General features: G+C 43.9%; 2 protein-coding genes across 4 annotated transcripts in view; one reads left to right on the forward strand and one right to left on the reverse strand.

Moving 5' to 3' along the window:
• Positions 1-6,653, reverse strand: part of Ncapd2 (non-SMC condensin I complex subunit D2) — a 27,888-nt gene extending 21,235 nt beyond the window's left edge. The window contains exons 1-4 of one of the 3 annotated variants that reach the window (XM_036181027.1): positions 6,039-6,653; positions 3,981-4,130; positions 363-438; positions 41-99 (exon numbers count right to left, since the gene is read on the reverse strand). In XM_036181027.1, the coding sequence (XP_036036920.1) occupies positions 41-99; positions 363-438; positions 3,981-4,107 (262 nt within the window). In that variant the 5' untranslated portion in view covers positions 4,108-4,130; positions 6,039-6,653. Of the gene's footprint in view, positions 1-40; positions 100-362; positions 439-3,980; positions 4,131-6,015 lie in introns of those variants that run through there. The other 2 variants (XM_036181026.1, XM_036181028.1) reach the window with 2 other exon arrangements.
• Mrpl51 (mitochondrial ribosomal protein L51) lies at positions 6,362-8,263 on the forward strand. The gene is made up of 3 exons (XM_036181039.1): positions 6,362-7,001; positions 7,089-7,199; positions 7,772-8,263. Exons 1-3 carry the CDS (start codon positions 6,923-6,925, stop codon positions 7,966-7,968), a joined length of 387 nt encoding a protein of 128 aa, XP_036036932.1. The 5' UTR covers positions 6,362-6,922; the 3' UTR covers positions 7,969-8,263.
• The last annotated feature ends 10,122 nt before the right edge of the window (positions 8,264-18,385 follow it).

Below are 18,385 nucleotides of genomic sequence, written 5' to 3' on the forward strand. Positions count from 1 at the left end.
ACGAACACCTTCCAGCCCCTACCCCCAGACCCATAGACACCTTTTATCAGGAATTCCAAGGTATCTTCTTTGAGGCCAGGATCTATACTTCGAAAGTGACTATGAGGGAAAGAAAGTGTGGGAGTGAGACAGCAGCCTGCAGAACCCATTTTCATAGACCAGATCTAAGGAATCAAACATGTGAAAATACTCGTGACACTGTCAAATAAATATGGTGGAAGTTGGATAAACGCTCATTATGGATATCAGCACCCAGAACCAATTATTAGTGAACCTATAATCTGGAATTTGAAAACTAACATGCAAAAATCAGAGAAATGGCCACCAGTTCTCTCAGAAGCACCAGCTGTGATTTCACTTACTGTAAAATGCTGTAGACTGTATCGAAGTGCTCCAGTATAGCAAGGGGTCCCCGAGCTCGGAAAGCAGACTGAAATGCTAGAAAATGGAGGGTGCTGTTTAATTTAAGAGGAAAGACAGGATTTCTGGTAAATTCTATTTCTATGCAGAAGGCATTTAGTTGACATGTTCCCTGAATCTTCAATCTTTGTCTTTCATGATCCAGGGTTTTTTTTTTTTTTTTTAGACAGGGCTTCTCTGTGTGTAGCCCTGCTGTCCTGGAGCTCTCTCAGTAGACTCTCTGTCTCCTGGAGTACTGGGATTATAGGCATGCACCACTACTACCTGGTTCATCTATTATATCAAAAGGTGGATGATCAGTCTGATGTGGTGGCATATAGCTATAACCTCAGCAATTCAGGAGGCTGAGGCAGGAGGATTAAGAGTTGCTATCACCAGGGGTTGGTGGCCACACCTTTAATCCCATCGCTTGGGAGGCAGAAGGCGGATCTCTGTGAGTTAAAGGACACCCTGGTCTACAAAGTGAGTTCTAGGACAGCCAGAGCAACACAGAGAAACCCTGTGTCAGGGAAAAAACCAAAACAAGAATTGCTACCAGAGAGACCCTGCCATTAAACAAAATCAAAACCACAAGTAAAGAACACTGGTACTAGCTGTTCCGGTTCTCCACTGTAAGATTTTTCTCCTTACATAGCACTCACTTCAGTCAACAAAGGGCTGCACACATGACAAGGTCAGTGATGTAGCAGCCATCTACTCTATGATGTGTACTCAATAACAGAACTGCCTAATGACACAGGTCTTAGAATGTATCCTGTTAAATGACAGTATCTTGTAGAAAACAAGTTTGAAATTATGTGACTCTTGCTTCAATCTCATTCTTGTAAAGGTAAGCACCCGCAGATTTTTCTTGCCTGACACAAATATTACTTTGGTATTTGCTGTTATTTTCTATTTCCATTACTGGTTCTATACCTACTCATGTGAGTTCAAGGCCAGCCAAGGGTACATAGTGAGATCTATTAAAAAAAAAAAAAAAAGAAAGAAAGAAAAAAGGGAGGGGAGGGGAACTGAGGTGATCATGTACAAGACCTTAAATGTCCCTTAGTGTTGTTTTTTCCTACTACCAAAGGCAGGCTGTCTCTTTCCCTTTTAATTATGAATTAAACTGTTTACTTACATTTGACTAGACTCCTATAAACCTCCTTTTAGTCTGTGTTTGGGTCTTCTTTCAGTAATGCCTTACTTACTTCCAAAGCTGTTATGAGCATGTACTCATTGTACAAAGGTTTGGTTATATTTTCTTCTTTTGTGGGTGGGGGACAAGGCCTCACAATGTCAGTCAGGCTGGTCTTGAACCCACAGAGGTTGACCCACCTCTGCCTCTCCAAGTGCTGGGATTAAAGGCGTGCACCACCACACCTGATACATTACATTTTCACACACACACATCATGACTTTAGTCATGTTCACTACATTTCTATCATAACATGGAATGTTTCACAGGCCATGCTTCTTCCTGTCTCATCCCAACTTTGGCACATGTGCTGCTAACGTGAACATTTCCTACTTCCTCATACCTTAACAAGGTGGTCCAGGTTTACCTTATACTTTTCCCTGGCCCAGTGCTGGAATCAATAGTTCTTGATGGAGTCTCATTGTATAGGAAAACAGTTTCTAGAAACCCAAGCTCTAGGCACTGGATAGACCACTGTTGATTCTGGTGGATAGTCCCAGCCACTAGAGAGGCAGGAGGATCAAAAACTCAAAGCCTCATGTGGCTACAAAGTGAATTCAAGGCTAGCCTGGGCAACTTAGCAAGACCATGTCAAAATAAATAAAAAGGTGGCTGGTGATGCAGCTTGGTAAAGCAGTTATCTGGCATGTGCAAGGCCCTTGGATCAATCCCTGTCCTGAAAAAAGAGAAACTAAGCCAGCAGATGAGAAGGGGGGGCAGGAAGACCACCAGGAGTTCAGCAACATATTCATTAGAGACTGATCTGGACTATGAGACCTTGTCTCAAAAAATTTTGAAAAACAAAAAGAAAGAAAACCACAAGACAAAAATGCCTTTTCCCATTTCTAAATTTCAAAGCCAGGAGCTGCCACCTCCAATAGGAGAGACTGGGGTCACTAAGCAACTCTGTTGTCAGCGATCAGATGAACTGGGGTGTTTTTCCTGTCTTTCTAGAAGAGCAAAGTGAGACATACAGAGAAATAACTTTTTTAAGATCAGAAGGCAGACTGGCTCCAGTAGCTTCTGTCTATATGTAGCTCCAGAACAACCCAGCGTGAACCAGTTCCAAGAAGTACAGAGGCACTGTGGGGTCTGACTGACACTATACAAGTTGTTTTTAGTCTCATAGACTTCAGGAGGTAACTTCACATGCCACACTGTCAATGAAGAACTTCATATATGGTATTCTCCCTCAGTTAGAATACCATATATGAGCTGAAAACTTCCTATTGCCTAGTGATGTTGTAGCCATTGTTACATTTGCATTATTATTTGCATTATAGTAATATTAAATATTTGCATTGTGGTGGTGCAAACACACTCACTCTACACTCCAAATCCTGTAAGTGTGGCACAGACAGTTATGAGCAGCATATAATTCTTGATAATAAAGGACTGTGCTGCTGGTTACGTAACTGCTATAACTGTTATTCAGGGTGTATTCCTACTTACACATTTACTATAAAATGCTGGTGCTGTGCTTCTCTAACAGCAGCCTCATATACCTCGCCTCTTATTTTTTCTTGTGTTTTTGATTTTTGTTTTGGACAAGGTCTTACTCTGTGGTTCCAGTCTGGCCTTGAATTTTCAGCAACCTGCCTGTTTCAGCCTCCCAAGTGCTGGGATTACAGGTGTACACTACTACATCTGGTTTTATTTGGTGGTGGGGATTAAACCTAGGGCTTTGTGTACACTAGGCAAGTAGTGTGGAGTAGGCTATAGCATTTTAAAAGCTTGTATGTGTATACTCTATGATGACATTTCATAATAATGAATCATCTAGCAATAGGCCTCCCAAAATGCACCTCCCATATTCCATGCGTTACGTGACAGTGACTATGTTGTGTTTCTGCACCTCTTGGTCTAGATGCAAGAGTGTTTCCTAAGAAAAGGCAAGTCAAATACTATCACTGCCTACAATTCCTTTTTTTAAAACTTTCCTCATTTATTCTATGCAGATTGGTGTTTTGCCTGTGTGTCACATACACAAGTTACAGTCAGTTGTGAACTGCCATGTGGGTGCTGGGAATCAAACCTGGGTCCCCTGGAAAAACAGTTGGTGCCCTAACCTCTAAGCCATCTCTCCAGCCCCCAGCCTACAACTCTTAATTTTACCAGGACTTGACACTGGCGCATGGTAAGGGGTAGAAATACAAAATACTAGAGTAACTAGGTTAAGCAAGACTGTTTCTTGAAAAAATCCAGGGAGGGCAGCCCAGTACATTTTGTGTCATGACTTCCATGCAGCGCTACCACAAAAAAGTCGGGAATAGGAAAGACATTCCCTGCCCTGATGGAGCGTCACAGGCTGTAGAACGGAAATGACATAATTACACATGGGATGTTTGTCTACTGAAGTTCACTGCTAGCCATGGAGTCTTACCTCGAAGTTGGGACGGAAGATGCTTGACGGGCAGTACCTCTTGAACAACATACTGATTCACACCCCCACTTTTCAGCAACTCCTCTGGAGATAGGGGCAGATGGAATTCAAAGTTTTGGGGAGACATCCTTCTCTCATCGGTTCACAGGCCTAGAAGCCAAACAGCAAAAAAGTCAGTCTAAACTAGAAGTTCTCAACACGTGGGTCTCAAGCCCTTCACAGGGGTCTCCTAAGACCATCAAAAAACCATTGTGATTTATAACAGTAGTAAAGTCACAGTTAGGAAGGAAGAGCTGTATTAGAGGGTTGCAGCATTAGGAAGGATGAGAACCACTGCTCTAAAACTAAGAGTGTTTTGTTTTTCATTATGTAGCAAGAGAATTTTTTTCTTCTTTTTTCAGGGGTGATGGTGGTGGTGGTGGTACTGGGAATCATCAAACCCAGAGTCCTTGTATGCTAGGCAGGTATTTTATTACTGAGCTATAACCCCAGCCTCAGAAATTATCTGATTCAATTATTTCTCCCACTTTGAATATATAATGTTTTTCAGCCTTACAACAAGCTATTAGCATTATCTTGTAAGATACAAGATCAGAGCCAAGGGGCTGGAGAGATGGCCCAGAGGTTAAGAGCACTGACTGATCTTCCAGAGGACCCGGGTTCGATTCCCAGCACCCACCTGGCAGCTCACAACTGTCTGTAATTTCTGTTCCAGGAGATCTGACACCCTCACACAGGCATACATGTAGGCAAACATCAATGCACATAAAATACAAATAAATTATAAAACAACAACAAAAATAAAAACAAGATCAGGGCCAAGCAAAGTAGCACACGGTTATATTTATGTTCCTGGTACTCAGGAGGCAGTAGGATGGAGTTCAAGGGCAGCCTCTGCTGCATGGTCTGGGCTCCAGGAGACCTCCACCCCCCACACCACTATAAGAGCAACCCTGGATGAGAATCTAATTCTCGTTACTATTCTGCAACTATGTCAGTGGCCTCACCTCTAAAATGGTGTTATTCTGGGGATCAAATGAATCAAGAGTTAAAAAATTCGCAAAGAGCTGGGTGGTGGCACACATTTAATCCCAGCACTTTAATCTCCAAAACAGCCAGGACTGCTACACAGAGAAACTCTGTCTCAAAAAACAAACAGACAAACAAAAATTGGTAAAGAGCAGGTGTGGTGCTACATGCCTATAAATCCAACACTCGGAAGGCTGAGGCAGGACCTGCTGAGTTGGAGGCCAGCCAGGGCTGCAGTGAGTGCTAAAAAGGACTATCTCAACAAAATAAAATAAATTTTTTCTTCGAGACAGGGTTTCTCTGTGTTGTTTTGGTGTCTGTCCTGGATCTCACTCTGTAGACCAGGTGGCCTTGAACTCACAGAGATCCGCCTGCCCCTGCCTGGGATTAAAGGCGTGCGCCACCACTGCCCGGCACAAAATAAAAATTTAAATATTAATGAACGGTTAAATGACAATCAGTGTGTACAAAGATCCTTATTGTTTCCATTTTAAAGATTTATTTATTTATTATGTACACAGAAGAGGGTGCCAGATCTCATTACAGATGGTAGTGAGCCACCATGTGGGTGCTGGGAATTGAACTCAGGACCTCTGGAAGAGCAGTCGGCGCTCTTAACCTCTGAGCCGTCTCTCCACCCTTGTTTCCATTTCAAAGTGAAACGATCCTTATAGAACGTCTCATTCAGCACCGGGGTTCCTGGATGTAGGATGAAAGAACATTTATCGTCTTTATTCATCCTGTGCCTGATTCTGTAGTCTCCTGATCTCGATCATACGGGGTGTATAACGAAGCAACCAAATTTACCGATTGGGTCGGAAGGTTATGCGATCTGCCCATATCACACATCGGTTTCTGATCTGTCAGACTCACTGCCACATTGGGTTTCAAGGACATCCCTAGCAGGCAACGCTGCCGACCGCACACGGGCGAAGGCTGCGTCACGTCCCGGACCCGACTTTCTCAGCCTTTCGCTTCCCCGCTTCCGACCCCTACCACACCTCACCTGGACCCCGGGACGCCGCTCACCCGCCGCGAAGGAAGGAAGAAAACACTAGTGCACAATACGCGCCAAACAACGAGACCGTTCTCAAGCTGGCCAAGGAACCAGCCAATCCTCGGCAGGCTGAGACACAGACCCGCCTTGGAGTCGGGCGTGGAGCTCGCAGAGCCCGCAACTCGGATTCAAACCTCAACGGCTGCCGGAAGGCCAATCGTGACGCGGCCGGAGAGGCCGACCAATCACAGCAGCGGGGGGCGGGGCAGGCGGGCGGGGGCGTGGCTCAGGGCCCGCTTTCCCAGGCTCTCTGCGGTGGCCTGGCCCTGGAGTGGCGGTGACTCTGTTTCTCCCTCTGCAGGCCGGCAGGCAGGGTCAGGCTGCCTAATCCAGTCCGGGTTTTACCATGTGCCGCCCAGCCAGTCACCCAGCCCCAAGTCCGTGCCCTGAAAACTGCGGGAATAGCCTGTCACCGCAAAACACTGTTGCGGTGTGCAAGGGACCTTGCCGAAGCGCCGGGCACCCATCCTCCACTTCCCTCACAGTTGAGGACGCCCAAGGAAACAGGAGAGGGGTTATTTGTACGGAGTTTCGGTTTGGGAGCGTCCTACTCCGCGACAAGAAACGGGCCGCAGGGGTTAAAAAAAGCTTCCGGTGGATAAACCGGAAGTGCCTGAGCGGGGCGCGCTGGCTAGGGCGGAACTTGAAGGGCGGAGCCTGTGGCTGGGGCAGTGCGGGCCCCGGCGGGTCTGCTCCCTAAGCTCTCTGGGTAAGGCCGAAGACGGCCTCTCTGACTGTCAGTGCCGTGTGAGGCCCGGCTGAGGCTGTGTCCTCTGACTTGTCTTTGGAATCCACACGTGGTCCCCACTGTTGTGGCTGGTTTGGTGCCCTGTTGAGGTGCACAGGCACTAGAGTAATGGCAGGGAGTCTCCCTTGGGTGGCAAGTAGGAGCCTCTGGGGCTGGATGCCCTTGGCCTGCAGAAACCTCTCTCAGGGTAAGTGGCTGAGGGGTAAAGGAGACGACGCGCGAACTGCTTGTTAGATGGCAGGGCCGAGCCATTCTTGCTCCCTTCCACTCCTAGGTGTTCCGCTATTGGCCGGTGCAAGGCTTACGCCTCCATCCCCCAGAGTGGTCGATCGCTGGAACGAGAAGAGGGCCCTGTTTGGTGTATATGACAACATCGGAATCCTGGGTAGGACTTGCTTCCTAATTTCAGAAGGGCCATATTGACTCGTTTGTTCCTATTTGCGTAGAGAGTAGGGTGCTCAGGTCAGCCTTGGTGGCAGAAGCTGGAGACTAAGTCAGGCAAGACCAGTCTGAGTTACAGAGACTAGTATGGTGCTCAGTTAGTTGTGCAATGTTCTGAGTGCCCAAAGATAAGGATGGTAGTGTTAGTATTTGAATCTGACAACAAAGTCTTTATTTTGTGTGTGTGTGTGTGTGTGTGTGTGTGTGTGTGTGTGTGTGTGTACTGTGTGCTGTTCATGCATGGCCTGTAGGGACAGGGTGTCAGGCTCCCTAGAACTGGCCTTGCAGACAGTTGTGAACCTCTAGAGGTGAGGGCTGAGAATCAGATCTTTGCAGGAACAAGTGTTGTTGACTGCTGAGCCATCTCTTCAGTCCCCAAGACTCTGTACTTTGTGCTATTATGGATGTGCCCTGTCTGTAAGTTCTGCTCGGGGAGATGCACCGGAGGGTTGAAGGCTTAGCTGGCCGAGGCTGCCTTCTCTTCTCTATAAACTAACTTGTGCTCTCACATTACAGGGAACTTCGAAAAGCACCCCAAAGAACTGATCAAGGGCCCGGTGTGGCTTCGAGGCTGGAGGGGAAATGAATTGCAGCGCTGCATCCGAAAGAAGAAAATGGTGGGAAGCAGAATGTTCGTTGATGACCTGCACAACCTTAACAAACGGATCAGCTACCTCTACAAACACTTTAACCGGCACGGGAAGTACCGCTAGAACAGAACCGGGGGCTCCGGAAGAGGCACACCTGTCACTCTGGAGGAGCAGAACAGGACTCGCCCTGGGAGGAAAGAGATCTGTGTGCTCTCTGTAATAAAATGGGCCCTCTTTGGAATGCAATATGCACATTGTCTGTTCCTCACAGTGCTTCTTCTACTCATTCATGCAGATTGAGTCTGTCTCATCTTAAGTCCTAGGGTCTTCTGTTAAGACCTTACTTATTACAGCCCAGTCATACTTTTGGTCTTTAGAAGTACAACAATTAGAATCATTGCATGTTGACACTTTCTGACATTGGCCCTTCATGTGTTTTTTGTTGTTGTTGTTGTTTTTAATGTAATCTTTTTCTTTATTTGGTTTTTCGAGACAGGGTTTCTCTGCGTAGCTTTGCTCCTTTCCTGTAACTCACTTTGTAGACCAGGCTGGCCTTGAACTCACAGAGATCTGCCTACCTCTGCCTCCTGAGACTAAAGGCGTGTGCCACCACTGTCTGGATTTTAATGTAATGTTAGAGATGAAACCCAGGGACTTTCTCATTCAGGGAAATGCTCTGCCACTGAGCTACCCAGCCCCTTGGAAGTGTAATGATGGTGTTGTTTCTAAAGACTCTGCCACACCAAATGAAAAGGGAGAGAGGAATCACACTTTTGTACTGCTCTCATCAAATTAGGCTAACTTCTCTGAGTAGAGAAGTATCTCAGAGGTTGACCTTGAACCAGATCCAGTTTTATGTAGTGTTAAAGATCACACCCAGCATTTCCTCTGTTCTAGGCAAGCACTCTACCAATAAGTACCTCCTTCTTTTAAAAAAAGTTCTTTTGGGGGGACAGGGTTCCACTAATTCTGGCCTGGAACTCACTATATAGACCAGGCTGACTCAGAGATCCTCCTGCTTCTCCCTCTGTCCTCTGAGTGCTGAGACAGATGTGTGTGCCACCACACCTGGCCTTCCTCACCTTTTTAGTAGATAGCAAGTGCCATGTGAGAGTACACAGGGATCTGAAGCGGAATTAGTCATCAGAAGCCTCATCCCAAGCTACAAAAACTGGTCAGTAGAGATGAAATGAATCTTGGACTTCTGTATGTGGTTTTATTTTTATTTTGTTTTCTGGATATAAGGTCTCATATTGCTTAGGTTGGCCTGGAACTTAACTATGTACTGAGGCTATGCTTGAGCTTCTGGTCCTCCTGTCTCCACCCCCCAATGCTGGGGTTATAAGTGTGTGCTACCATGCTTATTTTTTTTTCTGTTTGTTTTAAGAAAAGAATTTAGCATTTTATATATATATAATGTTTTTTCGAGACAGAGTTTCTCAGTATAGCTTTTGGAGCCTGTCCTGGAACTCACTCTGTAGACCAGTACTCACAGAGATTCACCTGCCTCTGCCTTCCAAATGCTGGCATTGAAAGCGTGCACCACCACTGCCACGCCAAGATTTTTTTTGTTTTGTTTTTCAAGACAGGGTTTCTCTGTGTAGCTTTGCGCCTTTCCTGGAACTCACTTGGTAGCCCAGGCTGGCCTCAAACTCACAGAGATCCACCTGCCTCTGCCTCCCAAGTGCTGGGATTAAAGGCGTGGGCTGCCGTAAGCACCAGGATTATGAGAGAGGTGCTCAGATGAAATTAAGCACTTGAAAGCATGAGTGGACTTCTTTAAGAGACTTATGTGTGTGATGGTGCTGGGATCTTGAATATATTAGATATTTGTTCTACAGTGACCCATAACCTCTGCCTGGATTTTGTTTTTGTTTGTATATATTGCAAAAAAATCACTATGACATTTTTCTTTTTATTTATTTGTTTGTTTGTTCCTGGCAGTCCTAGAACTCACTATGTAGACCAGACTAGCCTTGAACTCATAGAGACCCACTTGCCTCTGCCTCCTTAGTGCTGGGATTTAAGGCTTGTGGCACCCTGCCCAGCTTCATTATGACATTTTTCATACTTTTTTTAAATTTATTTTTTATTTTTATTATTATTATTATTTTGAGCTGAGGATTGAACTCAGGGCCTTGCACTTGCTAGGCAAATGCTCTACCACTGAGCTAAATCCCCAATCCCATACTTATTTTTTAAATAAAAATCAATGAGAAGTCTGGGAGTTATAGAAAAGTAATCCAGGGAATTTTTCTTGCATCCATTCCTTTCATGCAAGCTTTGTTGTTGTTTTGTTTTTTGGGCTAGAGTCTGGGGGCTGGAGAGATGGCTCAGCAGTTAAGAGTCATCTTCCAGAGGCTGATCTTCCCAGAGGACCCAGAGCTGTCTAGCTAAGGTTCCTGGGCTTTCCATGGAGACCAGATATGCACATGGTGCGCAGGCATACATGTAAGCAAAATGTGAATTAGTAAAAATATAATGTGTGTGTGTGTGTGTGTGTGTGTGTGTGTGTGTGTGTGTATATATGTATAAAGACCACACACAATCTCTCACTCTAATTCAGGCTCAGGCTGCCTGGAACTTTTTTTTTTTTTTTTTTTTTTGGTTTTTGGAGATAGGGTTTCTCTGTAGCCCTGGATGTCCTGTCCAGGAACTATCGCTGTAGACCAGGCGGGTCTGGAACTCACAGAGTTCTGCTTGCCTCTGCCTCCAAAGTGCTGGCATTAAAGGGGTACACCACCACCACCCGGCTTAGTGTGGTTGGTTATCTTATTTAAATTGTTAAGTCTTGTGTCAATGATCTTTTATTACCCAGCAGTCCATTCTGAACATGATGGCTGAAAACAACATTAATTCATTTTCCCTGGGTTTTCTTGTCCAGCTAGTTAATTCTGATTTGTTGTCATGAGGCCATGCTCAGCAATGGGCTTCACTGCGGCTAGCGTGTCTAAGATAGCTTCTCTCACATTTGCTGGGTCAGTTAGTATCCGAGGTTTGTTTTTGGAACCAAATCGGGGCACTGCAAGAACAGCCAGTGCTCTGAGTGAGGCGTCTCTCCAGCCCAGCTGAGGTTCTGTTCGCACAGGTTTTATTTTTCAGCCTCTCTTGGGCTGTTTAAAGACTTGAGGCAAAGATGGAAGTGACGAGGCTTGACAAAATGAGACTGAGAAGGGATGGTGTCAACAGCCATGGTGGCACACACCTTTGACCCCTGTACTTGGGAGGCTGAGGCAGGCGGATCTGACAATCTGAGGCCAGCCTGGGCTACATGTTAAGTTCTGGTCGTCAGGGCTACACAGTGAAGCCCATCTTAAAAAACAGTAGAAAAGGAAGAAGAAAATGTTTTAATAGAGTCTATGCTTCTTAGTGAAGAGGGAATTAACAATTCAACTCCACAAGCCTGTATAAAATTCTTCCTGCTGTAAGATACAAAAGGTCTCATTTTCAAGCACAAAGCTGTATTGTTTTTGGTATGGAACAGTGTGCAATATTTTCCTTCAATAAACACTGAATCATTGTGTGTAAGGATCGTAGAGGAAAATAAACCACAAAGGCAAAACAATCTTCTTCCTCCAAATAGACTTCTTATTTCTGGTGTAGATAAACAAGATACATAGTTGAATACGGTAATTGCATAGGAAAAGTAGAGTTGCATGAGACAGTTTTTTTTTAAAGGCCAGCAATTGTGTGTGTGTGTGTGTGTGTGCGCACGTGTGTGTGTGTACATGCGACAGAGTTACTATGGATTAAACCTAGGTCTTTGCATGTATTAGGCATGTGTCCTAACACTGAGGTACAACCTCAGCCCTAAAATGGTACTTGTTGAAACCACGGTACTTGGAGTAGATCTTGGAAAGGCTCAGTGCTCAGAGCTCAGTGGATTAGTTGATAGATGCAGCAGGCATGAGCCCCTCCAACCCTGGCGGAGCAGGAAGTGGGCAGGGAAGGCTTCCTGAAGGAGACAACTCTTAAAGGAGTGTTGTGGAAGATCTCCTTGTGTAAAGATGTTGCATTTGTTTTGCCTTCCCTACCTAAGGCTCCTGACTGGTCTAATAGAAAGCTGAACAGCCAAGAGATAGATGGGAGAAGGATAGGCAGGCCTGGCAGGAAGGAAGAATAAGTAGGGGAGAAATCTAGGCTCAAGAGAGAAGGAGAGGAGAACAAGGGAGAAAGAGAGGGGCACACTGGGGGCTAGAAGCCAGGCAGCTGCCTGCTAGGCAGCCCTAGAGACAGCAGAAAAGTAAGGCATACAAAAAGAAAGAAAGGTAAAAAGGCCTGAGGCAAAGCCTAGATAAAGAGGAAACAGGTTAAGTTATAAGAGCTAGCAAGAAATGAGCCTAAGCTAAGGCAGAGCATTCATAACTAGCATTAAGTCTCTGTAAAATGATTTGGGAGCTGGTTGGTGGCCCAAAAGAGCCTGTTACAAGCCAGGCTTGGTGGCGCACGCCTTTAATCTCAGCACTCAGGAGGCAGAGGCAGGCGGATCTCTGGGAGTTTGAGGCCAGCCTGGGCTATAGAGCGAGATCCAGGACAGCCAGGGCTACAAAGAGAAACCCTGTCTCAAAAAAATCCTAAAAAAAGGGTTCGGGATTTAGCTCAGTGGTAGAGTGCTCGCCTAGCAAGCGCAAGGCCCTGGGTTCGATCCTCAGCTCAAAAAAAAAAAAAAAAGAAAGAAAGAAGGAAAGCCTTTTAGAACAGTGTAGAACAGAGTGGAGGGTAACTGGCTTTTCAGGCAAATGATGTAGAAGGATGGCCCAGAGGTGAGAAATAGCATGGAACCAATGCATACATAGCAAAGCTATGAGTGGTATTTGTTAGTGGAGCTACCTTGTGTGCCTAAAGCTAGGCCAAGAGGTGGAGGTAAGAGTCAGGTCATGAAGAAAACTAAAGGACTTTTAACATTTTAGTAATATCATGTGGCCACTTTGGAAATCCTGTTTCACCAAAGGTTAAATACAGAGTTACATGCAATTCAGTAATGCCACTCCTAGGTGTCATGCAAGAGAATCAAAAACATGTCTGTCCAAAGACAAGTGCACAGAGGTTTGCAGCAATAAAACTCATGGTAGTCAAAAGAACACCACCCCAAGGTGAACCAAACCGATGTCTACCTGTCAGCAGAGCCCTGTGACCTCAGTGCCCAGGAGGTAGAGGCAGGAGGATCAAGAGATCAAGGTCCTCTTCAGATATTTAACGAGTCTGAAGTAAGAATGCCCTGTAGGCATGACAGTTACCAAAGCCTCAAAGGGGATGGTACTTCCAGGTCAAAGTTGGAACGGCTACCCACTACATCTCCCACTTTGGTCTAAGTAAGAAGGATCTAACCTAATACAAGACTATATACAATAGGAGTGATTATCAAATATTGTCCAGGAGTAATAAGGGATAATGACCTAGATAAGATGGAACTACAACCAATGTGAACAATATCAAACAAGAGACGCATACTAAAATCCAGAGAAGTCTGGAGTGTGGGTTGATGGCATGTTACAAAGATCATTCCAAAAGATGTCCTATCCTAAACAACCTGAATCTAATACTTAATACTTCATATGTTCTATCTAAGATTAATATATATATATATATATATATATATATATATATATATATATATATATATATATATATATAAAGTTGCAACTATAACTGCTAGTCTTCAATCCCATCAAAGACCTGAGAAGGAATATAATGATACCTGAGAAATGGAAGATGGATGTAAGCAACTTTCAGGAGTCTTGCAAGAGTAGACAGAGACAGCTGGCAGCCTGGACAGTCACCTAATGTTTCTCAGCATTGTTGGTGTATTCAAATTGGCTACAGGCCTAGAGTATGCGACAGACCATTTTCAGAAGCAGGAATTCTGAAAGACCATCTTACACTGTCTTGGCAGAGTTCAGTAGTCACTTTTACTTGTGTCCTGCTTGTCCAGAAAGGACAGCATTTTGTACTGTCAGCAGTCGAGGCATGGGCAGTTCTTTCCCCAGTAGGCCATTTTGTGCCAAGAAGACGAACTTCCAAATGGAAATGTCTTAGAAGCCCAACATTCTCTTGGGATCAAATTGGTGCTGCCAGGAGCAATTGTGTCTCATGTCAACAGAATTCTAAGTTATTTAAATGCCATATTCTCTAGGTCCATGAAGTGTTTGAAGATTACCTGTCCTTCTGACTTATGTATCTGTAAATCTGGATAACCTAACTAATGTAACTATAGAGATGACAAGCATAGGTGACAATAACTCTGTAAGTCTTATTTACCTAAACAACCTAAGGACTAAGACTTCCTATAAATAAGGCAAACAGTCTGTAAGCAAATGCACAGTAAAAGGACAATGACTTTAAATTGTGACAATACACAAAATATCTTTAACAGAGGTAGGAATATATAGTGCAATATGCAACATGATAATAATCCTAAATATATATCAGTATACAGAATATCTTAAACAGAACATACATACAGTATGACAAATAAAAATTTACATTTGTATCAATATACAAATATTTCAAATAAGAGTAGAAATATATGTACTTTACAACAAATATAGTTCTGTATTTGTATCAATATACAAACTATCTTAAACAGGAATATAAAAATAGTTTACATTTGTATCAACATATAAGAATCCATAACAGTGCAAATTATCTAAGGCTGCTATTTTACGAAATTTGTTTAATAGTATATACAATAATCTACCATAATATCTTAATACCTATCCATTCCACTTTTTCTTTTTCTTTTTCTTTTTTTGAGACACTTTTTATTTTCTTAAGGAGAATACTGAGTTTAATATTTTTTTCTAGCCCCAACCCTATAACCATCATCCATAACTCTGAGAAATATGAAACCTTTGGGAGAAGGGGCATCGTTTTCTTAGAATTGCTTCCTGCTGTTTAGGGGGCGATGGTATCTCTGTTGGGTTCTATAAGAAAGCTCAGATAGTTAAGTCTCAGTTAGACTAACTGTAGATTCTGTAGCAAGTTTCAGAGTACTGGGTAAGATTGTCTGAAATTCTGGCTAGAAGTGTAGTATGATGATGATTACCATGGCATCATTCTGGACTGAGTAGAGTTGTTGTTGGGACCCCATCTTCCTTCTGGAGACTTCAGAGATTGCTATTGGAAAAACTTATTTTTTACCATGGAAAACTTGAACATTATTAATATATCAAAATAGAAAGTTTGGATTTAAAGATGACATGACATTTAAGATAGGATTCTGAGAAATCAAGAGCAAGCATGGAGAGAATTAGAATCTTGAAGACAATAGTCCCTTTTATTGGTTTCCTTCTGTCCCACATCAGAGGGCTCTTCTGATACGGGACTGAAGAATCTCTCAACCTTTTTTTTTTTTTAACAATATGTTTGGGTTTAGAGAAGGAGTGAGCTAATTCCATCTCCAAAGCCAGCTTGGTTTATAATTGAATTGGAACCACAAATTTTCTAGATTGAAAAAGATATAGATGCTAGGCAGTGAGATTTTACCCTGTGTAGATTGGTACCAATAGATTCTTTCTGCGGTAGACATCTGGATATCCAAGGCCTTATGATTTCTGGAAGATGAGTATTTCCATTATCCTGGGAAGACAAAAACAGAATCCTACCCCAACCTTTGATTGTTAAATTTTTCTTACAACTTGAAGAGATGTCACATTGGTGGGTGAGCTTCTTTGATCTCTGGGATTTGTCTCCTATTCAAGCCTCATTACTGTAGTTAAGAGACTCAATACCATTAGTATACTGAATCCATTCTTCCAAAGGAGCTGATCTGATCTTTAATGGTGTAAGTATTCTTTTGCATTCTGCATTAGCATTGTCGAATGCCAAGGACTCAGTTAATACTTTTCTTAATTCTTTATCTGACATAGCTTTTGTTATAGCTGTGTTCAGCCTTTGTAAAAAATCAGTGAAGGGTTCATGTGGTCCTGAAATATCTTTGTATATACCTCAGTTGGTTTTCTAGGTTCTGGAATTTTTTTTCCCAGGCATTTAGAGCTGCTATGCGGCATAGGGATATTGTACGCTCATCATAAGTGGCTTGTACATTCCTATCAGCAAAACATCCCTCACCCAGTATTTGATCTTGGGAGATCACAAAACCTCTGAGTTTACCTTGTTGTTCTAAATTTCTTACCTCTTCTCTCAACCAGCTTTTCCACTGTTACTGTTGGCTATATTCTAGAACAGCTGAAATTAACTGATGCCAGTCATCTGGAATGATTTTATGTGAGGTAGGCCACGAATTTAACATCTGTCTTACGTATGTGGAGTGTATCCCATACGGAATTATCACTTTAAAAATTTATATTTTTAAAGTCCCTTGTTGAAATTGGTTGTAATATATATGTCATATATGGCTCAGGGTGTGTGTCATCTGCTGGCTTCTCATGGGTGGTGACAGGATAAGGCATTGTATGAGAGCCATTTGGAGGTGTTACAACCTGTATGGTCTTGCCCTTCTGCTTATTAGGTCCCTTGTCATGTTTACTGAGAGTTTCTCCCAGGACTTGCAAATGAGCACCTAGGGTCTGTTCTAGGGAGTGAACCTCCGCTCTTGCAAGGGATTCCAGATTTCTCATGGAATCATGGAACTTTTTATGTTCTTTTGAAACACATGATTCCATAGACCTTATCTTATCAGTTAATGATAACCTTTCTTCCTTATATAGTGTCTGAGTAGTTACAACTTCACTCTGGAGAGTTAGTGTTCTATCCATTAAATATTTTTTATCAATAAAATCAATTTTGGCTAGACATTTATTATTAATGGACTGAAGTTCTTGTATTAAGTTAGCAGATTCCAGGGCTGGAGAGATGGCTCAGAGGTTAAGAGCAGTGGCTCCTATTCCAGAGGTCCTGAGTTCAATTCCCAGCAACCACATGGTGGCTCACAACCTCGTCTGGCCTGCCTGCATACATGTAGGTAGAATACTTGTATACATAATAAATAAATCTTTTAAAAAAGTTAGCAGATTCCAGACTAAGAAGCCTGTTTTGTAAATCCTGGTTAGCAGATTCCAGAGAAAGAATCTTTTTATGTAAGCCTTCATTGCTATCTTTTAAAGCCTGTATCAGTCCCAATAATGACTCATCTTTGTTCTTATTATTAAACCAGTATTCGAACACTGTGTGAATTATTATGGTAAATGCCAAAATGGTACAGGCCCGATACGCCTTAGGAAGGTCATATATTTCCAGGAAAATGTCATTCATCATACAGGCAAAAAAAAAAAAAAAAAAAAAAAAAAAAAAAATTCTTGTGAGGTAATGTTGTCAGCCATATTACAAGAATTACTCAAAATTTGTTAGTCAGTTTTAAGGTGTAAAATTATCAAGTACTCGCCCAGACAGTGGTGGCGCACGCCTGTAATCCCAGCACTCAGGAGGCAGAGGCAGGTGGATCTCTGTGAGTTCGAGGCCAGCCTGATCTATAGAGCTAGTCCAGGACAGGCTCCCAAGCTACAGAGAAACCCTGTCTCGAAAAACAAACAAACAAAAAACCCCAAAAACAAAAAACAAAAAATTATCAAGTACTCGTATTTGAAATAAAAGGAGGGCTTGCCTCTTAGGGGTGTAGTAGCTCTTTTCAGCCAGCAGGAGGCGCTGGTATAGCTCCAAAGCAGCTGAAGCCCTTGGCTGGCAGGAGGCAGCCGGAGGCAGTGGAGAGCTCCAAGCCGCTCTAAGCCCCCCTCCTGCAAGCAAGCACAGCTCCAAGCCCTTCTCAGTGCCTCCGCAAGGTGCCGCTGGCGACAGCGGTGTAACTGTGGAAGCCTCGGGCTAGGGCGGGGCCGGCGCTCAGGGAGGAGGGGGCACGTCTCACTCCCAGCGGTTTGCCGCTGGTCTGGGGGCTAAGCCTGCCGGAACCGAGATCCGACTCAGCTGCTCCCTTTTTCGGGAATGGAACCGTGGAGGTGCTCCCTGGTTATAAACAGTTGGTCCCCAGGAGTGTGGGGGGGGGGGTGGGGGGGCTGGGGTGGGGTGGGGGAAAGAAGAGACAGGGAAGTGTGGAAAGTGTGCCACAGCAGTCACAGGGGAGGCTGAGGGTGGGAGCCACCCAGGCTTTTGGAATTTGCCTCACGTGAGCGCCAGATATTGGTGGAAGTATTAAGGCCGCTCCACGTAGTGAAAAGGGAGGTTTATTTTGTGGGGTACTTACAAGTGAAGGGATAGGTTGCAGGGTCTGGCAAAGGTGTGGCGCAGTCCGGCGGTGTTCTCTGGAGAACTCAGCTCCGTCTACCTCCAGCATCCAGTATAACTAATGACGTTTGCATCAACTCCATTTCCTACTAAGGTCACATCTGACATACTGGCGTTCAGCAGTTCACAACCCAGCCCTTACAGCTGCCTTCCCAGGGCGTTCCCACGCTCTCTTGTTCTTGGAATTCACGGTTCTTTATGTTTTCTACAGATTCTCCAGGTATGGTTTTATTTGTGTGTGTACATGCGTGCCATGAATACATGCTTGGAATTAAGAGGTGAACACTGGGTTCTCTTTTCTATGATTCACCACTACACACACACACACACACACACAACACAC

The sequence above is a fragment of the Onychomys torridus genome, chromosome 3, assembly GCF_903995425.1.
Source record: "Onychomys torridus chromosome 3, mOncTor1.1, whole genome shotgun sequence".
NCBI lineage: Eukaryota > Metazoa > Chordata > Mammalia > Rodentia > Cricetidae > Onychomys > Onychomys torridus.

Excerpts from the sequence above, each read along its gene's own strand:
- Mrpl51 (XM_036181039.1), top strand. The coding sequence starts at position 6,923 with ATGGCAGGGAGTCTCCCTTGGGTGGCAAGTAGGAGCCTCTGGGGCTGG. Across the intron at positions 7,002-7,088 it reads CTGCAGAAACCTCTCTCAGG|GTGTTCCGCTATTGGCCGGT; the intron begins GTAAGTGGCTGA and ends TTCCACTCCTAG. Across the intron at positions 7,200-7,771 it reads TGACAACATCGGAATCCTGG|GGAACTTCGAAAAGCACCCC; the intron begins GTAGGACTTGCT and ends CTCACATTACAG.